This window comes from Papaver somniferum, chromosome 11 (assembly GCF_003573695.1).
Source record: "Papaver somniferum cultivar HN1 chromosome 11, ASM357369v1, whole genome shotgun sequence".
Classification (NCBI taxonomy): Eukaryota; Viridiplantae; Streptophyta; class Magnoliopsida; order Ranunculales; family Papaveraceae; genus Papaver; species Papaver somniferum.
Window position 1 is genome coordinate 100,180,105 of NC_039368.1, and position 12,129 is coordinate 100,192,233.

General features: G+C 34.5%; 1 protein-coding gene across 1 annotated transcript; it reads right to left on the bottom strand.

Moving 5' to 3' along the window:
* Nucleotides 1-7,223: 7,223 nt before the first annotated feature.
* Nucleotides 7,224-9,587, bottom strand: LOC113322438 (60S ribosomal protein L10a-like). Its single transcript, XM_026570516.1, has 5 exons — nucleotides 9,435-9,587; nucleotides 8,700-8,919; nucleotides 8,107-8,272; nucleotides 7,758-7,963; nucleotides 7,224-7,582 (listed from the first exon to the last, which is right to left on the bottom strand). Exons 1-5 carry the CDS (start codon nucleotides 9,437-9,439, stop codon nucleotides 7,529-7,531), a joined length of 651 nt encoding a protein of 216 aa, XP_026426301.1. The 5' UTR covers nucleotides 9,440-9,587; the 3' UTR covers nucleotides 7,224-7,528.
* Nucleotides 9,588-12,129: the final 2,542 nt, after the last annotated feature.

The following is a 12,129-nucleotide window of genomic DNA, read 5'->3' on the forward strand; positions in this document are numbered from 1 at the left end:
ATTGCTCAAATATTCCTAAAGTATGGTTCAAGCGGAAAACTAAATACTAGATATGGGTGAAATGGACACCAAAAATTCTAAACATTTATGTCCTTCATGTTTATGTTTTTATTTTATTTATCATTTTCTCCCTCCAATTTTAAAACAAATCACAAAAGAATTCACAAATCCCAATATATATATCCGATTTTTAGAAGAAAAAAAAAACGTTTCGGAAAGGGTTTTAGATTATGTCCAGAACAAGATCCGTTTTCGATAGTGAATCTTGAAAAAACAGCTAGGATGAAACTGGTTGCATCCTGACTTAAAAAATTAAAAAATAGTTATGATGAAACCGGATGCATCTTGACTTAAACTAAGAAAAAGAAATTATTTGAAAAAATAAGAATTAAATTGTTTGCATCCTGACTTAAAACGATGTAAGAAAAATATCTAGATATGCAGGATGAAACAAAAATTTTAAGAAAAAAATATTTATTTGTCAGAATATGCAAGATGAAACCAAATACATTCCGACTAAAATATTTTCTTTGTCAGAATATGCACGATGAAACCAGTTTAAACGAAGATAAAATTGGTTTCAGCCATGTTTAGTCCTTCTAAACAAATGGAAACTACATTTCCAAATGACGTGATTAAATTCCATAACTCTTATCTGGTTTCAGCTTCTTTTGAATACCCCCAACCGTAAATGTGATGGACAATTTAACAAGAAGAAGAACTAGTTGTCACGGCATTCAAGTAAACCAGAAAGTCAATCCGTGACACATGGCAACGTGTTAAAAATTTAGGTGTAATTTTTTATCTGTGACACGAAGAAGTGAATCATTATTAATGTTTATGACGTGGAAATGTAATAGTAAATCAGAAGTTGGTATTCTCACATTCTGGCAAGGCTTTATTGCAAAGGGATCCAAATGCGGCACGAGTCATCAGATTTTGTATAGTTCTGCACTATGTTCGTACTCACGTGCAGAGGCAAGAAAACTCCTCTCTCGATCCATATAAGCTTTTCTGCCAATTTCTTTATGTTCACACTAACATTTTAAAAGATAGTAAAACAATTTGAGTAAATACAGGTATTTTTATCTATTGTTTAAATATTACTCACTCCGTATCTATTATATAGGCGGAATTTTCATTTTTCCTTGTACCACTATATAGACGGAGTGCAAATTTCAAAATCATATTTTACTTCTACTACCCTTATTTATTTACTTGGAAATCATCACAATTAAGTACATATCTCTAACAATGGAAATACAATTAAGGGCAAAACAGGAAAAAACATGGATATTTTTGAAATCAAAAAAGATTTCTTAATCTAAAAGAATTGGTCCCTCCACCTATATATATGGTACGGATGGAATAGATATCTTTGTGTACGACTTGGGTTAATATGCGGTTATGGATATAATAATTTAAGGATTATTGAACCAACTTAGTGAAAAAGATTAAGAAAATAAGAGAATCATCTAGTACTACTAGAATCAACCCCGTTTAAACAACAATAAACCAAAGCAAAAGACATAGTGCCAACAAGCTACATGAATAACAAGGTGGCATAAATATTTCTTCTTAGCAAAGTTTTGTTGCCATCTGCCAAGTAAGTCATTTCTAGTACATTCATCCCTATTTTCATGCTACATCTCTTTCTTAGCCTTTTGATAACTCTCATCTATTCCGTCTGTTAAGCCTTTAAAAAAACTCATAGGCTCCTCTTTATTACTCACATCAGAGGCTCCTATCAAGGGGAAACAATTTTTTCCACATTTTGATTACTAGTATTAGGGACCCAAGGAGTGTAATCTGTTGGAATATTTTCAACGCCGCTAACCAAAGGGGGTCCAGGGGAGACCGCCCCTGGTGGGGGTTTCAAGGGGGCAACGCCCCCGGAAGAATTTTTGAACTGACGGTTTTATTTGGCCGATAAAAGCCTGTTCGAAAATTTCGAATCCAAAAGACACCATTGATGTCTGTTGATGAAGGAACCTGACGTTTCGTGAATAGAAACCTGTTGGCGAATAAAAACCTATTCCCAACAGGTGCAAAACCCTTTATAAATAGCTTCTCCCAGTTTCGTTTAAGATATAAGAAAAATCAATCTGTTTTCTCTGTTTCAAAAAGCATCATCAGAAATCAGAAATCTCTTTGTGTGTTCTTGATTGAATCAAGGGGTACAAACCTTGAATTCAGTTTTCGTTGCAGGGCTTTCATTGTATCCTGAAGGCAATATTTCGCATACCTGTTGTAATCGCCAATTGTTATTGGGAGGGTAGAAATATTTGTCTAAAAGAAATTTATACAAGCCTTGAAAGTTTTGGAGTGCAACACTTTCTTCTCTGATTCATTCATCCTTTGTGAAACCCAATTTTTTCCAACATAATCATTAGTAATATATTATCTACTTTATCAGCTTCAACTTCGGATTCTTCATGGGGATTTTCTTCACTTGCATCCTCCACTAAAATTTCCTCTTCTCATGAGCTTACCCTTCATTTGTTGTAGCATCTTCCCTGACACTTCTACTGAATGTTTGTGTTAGAGTATTATTTGGTTGAACTCACCAAGCGTTTGTATATCAAGTTTGGTTGTCATATTTTAGCTCCAAAACTTGAAGCATCTTCATTGGATTACTAGAGTCAACTTCTTTAGGTTAAACTAGGGACATTATAAATGTTAGGACAAATTCGTGCTCTAAGGAACTTGAAGACGTGTTGGCATAAACGTACACATCATCCTTCTGTTCGAGGTTAGTAATACAGACTTGACTTGTTTTCATTTTTATCCACGTTTCTTTAAGTCGTTTATATTTATAACATAATATACGAAGTATATATATAATATTGTATTATGATCAAAGTGTCAAGAAAGTACATACTAGTTTCAACTTTGGTATATTGGATTACGAAGTATAACATTTATCTTTTGAACTTTGTAATTGTGATATAACACTATTTGAGCTTACTAGATTTGTGTGATGAGCTTTGGATTGATTTTACGCCTAGAAAACTATGACCAACTACATGAGTTTAAGGAAGTAGACTTGTGAAACTTGTTTCGTTGTTGAAATGCATCATACGATCTATTATAGGATTGATCCCTTAAACAAGGATTTATACCAGGATCTGTCCCAGGGATCTATAACAAGAATGTTCCCTATCTGGGGATCTATTGGATGACCAGTCCCTATTGGGTTAACCAATTAAAATTTTTTTTTTCGATTTGTCTATTATTTTAGGGTTTGCATGGATATTGGAATATGTTTTGGTTAACATGGAAAGATTATTAATGTCGACATAATATTTTGAACATGTGCTAAAATCTTATTGCATAATGTTCAAGGTGAGATCCCAAACTGAAATATTTCATAATATTCCTTTTGATATTGAGAATTTATATGTATTTAATTTTCCAGTAATTAAAACATATCTCTTGATATTATATTAGTAAAGTATACTTACATGCTAGCTAATATTTGGTTGTCATCAATGATATATTTTGGTATATTAGTTGGACAACAGTTGGAATCTTTTACAAACTAAAAATTGGTATTTATTGGATATATTTTGATATTTTCGAATTTGGAAGTTCCTTGGTGTCCAAACTACCCTGGTCGTTATAAATGGTGAAGTTTATTTTTTTTACAAACTTATCCCTTGTCACAGGAGTTTGTTGCTCAAGACTTTGAGATATTAGGTATTAGATTTCGATCCATACTCGGATCTTATTCAAATTGATCCATATCTCGCGATAATGCAGTAGCGAGAAGTGACTACCATATGCACGATGGTCTTCTCTTCAAAGGAAATTGATTATGTCGTCCAAATTCTAGTATTCGGGTAAAGATTCTCAAATAATTACATGACGAAGGATATATGTGAAAAGGAGAGCTTACCAAGTACACCACCAATTTTTTTGTTTGGAACCTGTATGGAAAAAACCTAATACAATTGCACGTAGACCAACTTAATAAGGGTTATTTGGTGTTTGATACTTACATTTTGTCCAGCTTTAGGCTTTGGTCTAACTTTTGTCCAAATTAGGGTTTGGTACTTGGAATTGACGTTGGCCTGTGTTGACAGTCTTTGACCAGATTTTAATTAATTTGATAAAATAAAATATACTAGTTTACAGATATACCCTTGATGTGGCGTATGATCCAACGACTTTAACAAAACCAGTAAGGCTACAGTCCAAATTTACGAGATTAATTACCCTAATTTTAGACTCGTTCTTCTTCCACCTCCACGATTGCTACTATTGCCTCTGATAACTCCCATTTGCCTCTGATAACTCCCATCTGCATCTGACAACTCTCATTGATGAATACGTCAAAGGTGAAAAATCATTCTTACATAGTGACTACCAAATTTACTTCTATGTTTGCAAGGTATAGTAAAATGTATCCCTTTTTATGCGAATGAAGAGGAGAAATATATTTTTTTAATGAAATTCAATTGGGTTATTTGGTTTTTGGTACTCAGGTTTTGACAAAAACCTGAGTTTAGTCTAACATTTGTCCAGCCTTTGCGTTTGGTCTAAAGACCAACGTGACTTTGGTTGATTGTGTCAAATGATGACCTGTACTGAATTCCGTCCACTAAATGTTGATTACTAAAGTATTTTGAACTTTATTAACAATGACCGGTAAAGTCCTTTAACCTATTTCCTCCATACAGAAATTTAATGTATGAGATTACAACTCATTTATACTTCTTCACACATTCCGACTACACTAGCAAATCTCTACCCAACTAGCCTTGCTTGTTTTTCTTTATATTTTATCCTCTACTTCTTTCCAGAATCAACACAACAACAAAATAAATAAATAAATAAATAAATAAATAACGATTTTATAATACCTCTTAAATCTTTATAATAAACCCTAAACTAGTTCTTATTTTCCTCTATCTTCACTCTCCACCACCGAAAGAATTTTTTTTTGAAGGAATATAATCAAAAGGAAGTTTTAGAGTCCTTATATGATGAAGAAAATTAGGTATGGGATGGGTTTATACTTGGCAACAAAATTGGTCGAGTTCGTAAAGATTTGGGTTTCGGATGTGGTGAAAAATCAGGGAGAAATAATTGAAATTATTGTCGAAAAACTTGGAGAAAATGATGCTGATAAAGTCCATTTCATGAGGGGTTGTTTATGAAGTTGATATTTTTAAGCAAACTGAGAAGAATATAGGTATTGGGTACTAAGTGGTTCATTGCCTTTGGCCGGAAACAGAAAAGAAAAGAAGATCTTGTTGTCTTTATTTTTGATGATGTACGAGATTTCGAAGACGAGAAATAGTAGGAAAAGGGATGTATATGCTGATAATTTAAAGTATTGTTAGCTAGACATAGTCTGGTGAGTTTAGAACGGGATTTAGATTTAGTAAATAAAGGCTTTGTTTTGTATACCAATTTTATGACACCATTCTATAACGGCTTCTCTTGAGTCAAATATCTACATACAACAAATTAAAATATATACCAACACGGCCATTATAAAACGATAAAATGACTGATATATCACTTGCCAAACATACACTACCTTATCTGTAGTAAAGCAATATGTAGTTACGAATCCGACAACATTGATAGGGGCTGGTTGTTCAACATTATGTTGGTCCGCGACATCTAAAACTGTCTCATCCCCATTTTCTTCATCTAAAATAATTTCTTTTGCTGATTCAAATTGGGAATGAGAGCTTAATGTATTGTGAAGTACCTGTGAAAAAAATGCCAGAAAGTTAAAGTCTTTAACGCAAGAGGAATCACAAGATACTACAGTCGTCCAGAAACGGTCTCGAGTCCAAGCATATAGTGGTCCATATATATTCGACAGCTTCTTTACAGAGTCGTCCTTGTCTTGACGACTGAAGTACATTATAGTCGTCCTTTTCTGGACGATTGGAGTTCCTAGTGGTCGTCCAGAAACTGGAGACCAGTTCAACGAAAAGTAGAAAAATAAAAACAGAAAAACACTAACCAAACGAAAATAAATCAGTTACTTACCTCCAAATCTTCTTCAATGAATGTATTTTCATCTAAATGAACAAAATCTGGTTGGATATTCCATTCATTTGAGGTTTGGATATTTTGCCCTAGAGTTTCGATCGTAGAATCTTCCATATTAATGATTTATGGATTATTTTCCGATTAAATCGTTGATATCAACTAGTTAAATGGTAATAGTTAAAGAAATAATAAATAGTTTATACATAATTGAATACATTAATAACGTAAGGTTAATATTTTTCTAATGAGTTTTCAGTGAAGACAGAGATTAACGGAGAAGAAGACAAATCAGAAGCGGTGACGGTTATAGTCAAATTGAATTTGATTTTTGTAGGTGGTAAATAGGAAAAAGTGAAATTGAAAAGTAGAATTATTTTAGAAATTTTGATGAGAGTGGCAAATAGGAAAAATGAGGGTGTCAACTAGATGGAGTCACGAGTAAAAGGCAAAGTTCAAATCTTAAATCTAATTCTCAATTTTCTATAAAATCCTGATATGCTTAGATCCAACGAGAAATGTATGACATGACGATGAACATGAATTTACTATTTATCGTGAAGTTTTTTCTTTTTGTTAGGATTAGATTTGGAAAACCTGGTGTCAATTAATGAATTTGGTTAGTGTAGAATCAAATTGACGTGGTTAGTACTCCTCCGTCTATCACTGTTTGTTCTCGGCACCACCTTCTACGGAGGAACATATTAAGACATCAAGTATATGTGTAAAATCATCTTCTTTGATCAGTCAATCGTCGACTATGGAATCTTTCTTTGGACTCAAAGACCGATATCAGCTGCTCAGAGGTCCAACACCATTTGTACTCTCATGGAAACAATAACATGAAGCAGGTTTAGGTTAGATGTGAAACTAGATCGGAGATCTTCTTACCGGTGATTGTTACGTTTGAAGAAAATATTGGGCGGAGAGAAGAAAGAGAAGTACAAGATGGTTATACGAACCTCTTATCTTAATAGAAAAACGCAAGGGCACAAATTGTTGAAGGTTTGGCACTCTAAAACCCGAGCAGCCAAAGAAACCATTATGGAAATAAAGGATCGGTCCAAGTCTCTAAACAATTTCACAACATATTTACCATTGCATTTTTCCTTGATCAGAATCTGAGTTCCGATAAATAATTTTTAACAATTCAGACAAATGGATGGCAGGTCACAAGGTTGATAGAGCTACAAATGAGCATACCAAGTATATACTAAAAAAATCTGGTAAAGCCAATCATCTATTTAACAAGTCATAAAGAAAAGCCAAATCATTATCTTCCAAGATTTAAGTATCCCTGAACTACCAGTAAAAAACAGAAAAAACGAATTCAGGAATTAAACAAAAAGATTTACTGAGCATTTTCAGAAAAAGTCTACTACTCATGCAAACAGTTACTACCTATATCTGGTTACAGACTCTCGGGACTCGCAGGGTATTCCCTAAGTCTAACTCTCCAGGGGTCTCACATGAAGAGCAGGTAGGAATTGCCCTTGCAATTATAGAAATGTAGTGCTTAGAAGATGCGGACTGGCTTTCCCATGGTACTCTTCAAGTACAAGCACCTCACCTGATTCAACAAACAACACATACAAGAAAAAAAAAACAATCAAAATTTGACAAAGATAATACTCTCAGAGATGGCAGATCATAAAAAAATTATGTTGAAAATCATATCATACAACATAACAAAATCATGACGAAAAAAGATTCAAAACACCAATAACAAAGCTAAAAGAACTTACATTTTGCCAATTCTTCTTCAACAATGATACTAGAAAGTTGACACTAAGCTGAACGTTCTGGAAGATCTGCTTCTCCTCCATACCTAGGTTACCAACAGCAACACCCATACAGAGCACTTTCTTCAATTGAAACTTAACCATAGCCTTGGTCTCATTCACCTTGGCCTCCAATGACTCTTGATGAGTCACAAGAGTTGGGAACTTACCTGCATTTCATAGCATTAAAAAAACAGAATTAGCAATGACTAAGTTGGCGAATTCCTAGTAAACAAGAGCACGATAACTAAAAGGCGAGACAAAGCAGTAGCAACAAATTAATAAGTACTTAGTTCTTGGTAGAAAAACATGCCTGCCTTGTTAAGACCAGGTCCAAGAAGACGGGGAATCTGCTTGATAACAGCTTCTGAGGCTAGAAAAGCATGGAACTTCTTTGCAAGCTTCTTGACCATTTTCTTGTTCTTGTTAAGCTTCTTAAGACCTTCAACATCCATGTACTCAAGACCGATCTTCTGAGCCTGTAATCAAAAGTAACAAAGTATTATTACATTATTACAATTTGATCAACTGTCACTAATGTGGCCCTAGTAACTCGAGTGTTTGAGAAACCAAGCAATTAATTAACAAAATAACAATATGAAGATGTAGCCATCATAGCGAGCCATGAGCTGATTAAGACAGAGCAATGGCTTTCTGAGATGTCAATTTATATAAGACCCTGAATCAGTTTCTAGAGAGACTTGTCCCCAAGGTATGCATGATTGAACACTCAGAGATTGTTGTCTCTTTCAGGGTCTATGAACATGTAATGAAGCTGTATTATTCGTACCACACACATTATCATAAACAAGAAACATTATCCTGACCAGCACAAACTCCACTAAAACTAGTTACATTAATGAATTCAATACACTATATAAACAAGTAATGGAATTCAAAGCTCACCTCCTCAACATGCTGAGCATCTCCAAGCATGCAGACTTTCATCTTAGGTCGGGGAATATGTGGCAACTTCACTGAACCACTGAAACGCTTGTCCTTTTGAGGGTCATAGTTCTTAAGACCAATCTGAAGTTCCACTGTCTCGGTGAAATTTCGCTTTTTAGCGGTAGCTTCGGTATTAATCTGGGAGATTGCTTCCCTCAACACTTCACTCTGAAGCTTACTACAATAAGTAAAAGAATCAAATTAGGCAGACATTTAAGGATAACTCAACTCAACTCCCACAAATATACTATCTCTAGAAGGAAAAATAACTATCATTCACCATAGATAAACAGAAAGGAAAAAAACCTTGTAGTACTAAATCACTTAATATCTTGGTATTAACCTAGAATGGGGCGAGATGCAACTTTTTAGATTTATTTACAAGCACAGATAGAGACTCGGCATAACAACAGCAAACATGCACATAACACATTCAAGGGATCAAATTGTAAAACTAGGGAGTTTTTCTAATCAGATTAATATATTGAGGACCATAATACAAGGGTTTTAGGCTTCAGAGAACAGCAAGAAAACCACGACCTATTAAATATACAACACAGTACTAATCAAACCCAAATTAAAACGAGAATATAATGTAAAAAACCTGACTAGTGAATCACAAAGAACGAGCGCATACAACGAATCGCAGAATATCGAGCTGAAAATCTCGGAGATGGATCTCATAAAACATACCTCATGGTTATTTTCCTGGTACAAACTTCTACCCTGTAACCAAAACAACACAAATAACACAAATAAACAAATTAGTAACAGCAGATGACACGAAGAAGAAGGATTCTAGATCGAAAACAGAAAATGGATCGACAGTGATCGAAAACAGATTAGTTGAACTAGAAGCAGATCTAGTTCAACTAATCTTGTAACCTTCTATTAATCAAAGAGAACTATCGCAAACCCAGAGACTATGCGGCAGTGAAGAGTAGAGAGGAGATAGAGAACGAACCTGTGAGGAAGGAAAATGAAGCAAACTAGGGTTTCTATGGTATTACTTTATATGGGAGGCGAGAAGGGTTTAGGGCGTCAGTTTTGGATTACGACCCAATTTTGGGCCCAAACTCTTATGCACCTTCAGCTCTTGTTAGGCCCATTAAATAAGTACCCAGCATCATATCCTACTTCGCTGATAACCCTGTAGCGCAGATACGCCGAGTCTGGCCGTGTCGTGATATTTCATGAACGCATTAGACAATGTTAGATTCCACTCCCTTTAATCTTCCAGAAGAGATAATATAGAGTTTGAAAGACAGACTGACAGGGTGGGGTTCTCTGTTAAATCTCTATACAACAAGAAAATTCAAATATAAATATGATGGTACTCCTGATTTTATATGGAAAGATATTTGGAATAGGGTTGGTCCTGCATTTTTGTGGCCTAAAGTAGAATTATCTTTTTTATGGCCTCCTGTTGATCAAAATAAACTATATAAAACAAAAAATTGCATTAACATTATTAAATGGAAAAGCATACGATTATATTTTGGCGAAAGTCGATTATATTTGTATATTCTTAACAGTAAACTCATTAATAATATACGTAAAATCTTAGTATTCCGCGATTGCTTGTTCAATAAACAACATAGCTATCCCATTTAATCTTTCTTGTGACATAGTGGATTGGAGGTAATTTTTGATCAACTTTAACTTAAAGAAACACTTTTTCTGTAAACGCAACGATAACCGGTATAGTTAATAAAATCCTGAAAGCAACCCATGTATTTTGATAAGAAGAAAGGTCATCCATAGTCTTTAGCAATTCAACACATCTTTGGGCTTTTTCACAGAAGTTGGAACGATACATGTCAGCATTTTCAATTCCAAAAAAAAAATCATTCCATCGATATCTTTTGATGAGTCGTGATGCAGATAACATTCAAGCTTCATACATGATTCTTTTAACCTTTCATATCAATACAGTGTTTCTTATTTGTTAGAGCACTGCTCGGTTGAACTCGCAAGCGTTGCTATCTCAAGCTTGTTTGTCAAGTTTAGTGATCAAAACTATAAGTTTTGATTTCTAGTCTACTTATAGCTATGTCTCAGACTAGGATAGATTGTGTAGTTGAGCTTTAGACTTCATGGCGTTCATCAGTTGAAGACGAAGAACTACTAAGGAGAGATTGTGGAACTTAATCAACAAAAGGTATGTGGAGAACGAGGCTCATCTATCACTCGGAAAGTCTATTTCTACTATATCTCTTATTTGAGACAAAAGTCGTATAGCTATATAGTATTTGATTTATACACATTAGATATTTCGCGTTGAGTTTAACTCGCTTACATATTTCTCGAAATATATATTGGTAAGCTTTCGCTTTAACCAATTTCATCGTATATTCTTGACAAAAGTCAAAAGATGATCATGTAAAAATCGCCTGGTAACATCTTACATGATTTGTGTCATACAGTCATTTGATGTAGACTCGGAATGTTTCGTATTGATCATTCGATCACTTGAAAATTGCTTTGAAGCTAATAGTTTGTGTGAGACAGCCATTGTCATCTTCTAAGAATGTTTTAATGATTGAAATGGAGTTTAAAATACTTAACCTTAATTGGATTATAGACATAGTATGCGTACTTGCATATATGTATGTTGATCCTAGACCGGTGTAGTGTGCATAACGTATGCGTACTGGCAAGGTCAGGTGAAGTATGGGAGCTAGAGTATGTGTACTTGTACGCGTACTGACGAACTCAGTTGAAGTCGGGGGACTTTGGTATGCGTACCCGTACGTGTACTGATTTCAACTGATGTTTGGATGTGTGACAGTATGCGTAGCCGTTTGCGTACTATCAAACACAGTCCAAGTCCGGCTACTTAGGTATGCGTGCCCGCTTGCATACTTGAGTGAGTTATGTTCTAAAATCAGTTATGTCATGAACCAATACATTAATGTAATAAGGAATGCAATTTTTTGCAAACCATGCTATAATGTTCATGAATCGATTCGAGTAAATCAAACTGATTTTGCTTCAACTGTGTCTTGTATACTTCTATGAGAATATAAACAATTGAACAACTCTGGAACTAGTTTTATTTGAGTCATTTGAACTAGTTGTGGTTAAGATGAATATATGAAAGTGTTCATGTGGCTAACTTCGGTTAACTATTGTTGAACCAACCTAATATACATGTTTAGGTACGGTTACCCATATCTAAATGAAGGTACATTTCATTTGTGTGTAACAAGCTAAGTTCATCTAACGGTGGAGATTGTTGCTTTGTTTTCAAGCAAACTTAACTTGGCTCTTAGATCAGGTTTCATCTAACGGTGAATATTCATTGCTTTGTTCCAAAGCTATCAAACCCTGATTTAAAAACTATATAAGGGAGAACTCTAGCAACTAGGAAACCTAATCCCCACAG

Excerpts from the sequence above, each read along its gene's own strand:
- LOC113322438 (XM_026570516.1), bottom strand. Across the intron at positions 8,273-8,699 it reads ATGCTCAGCATGTTGAGGAG|GCTCAGAAGATCGGTCTTGA; the intron begins GTGAGCTTTGAA and ends TTTTGATTACAG. Across the intron at positions 7,964-8,106 it reads ACCTGGTCTTAACAAGGCAG|GTAAGTTCCCAACTCTTGTG; the intron begins GCATGTTTTTCT and ends TATGAAATGCAG.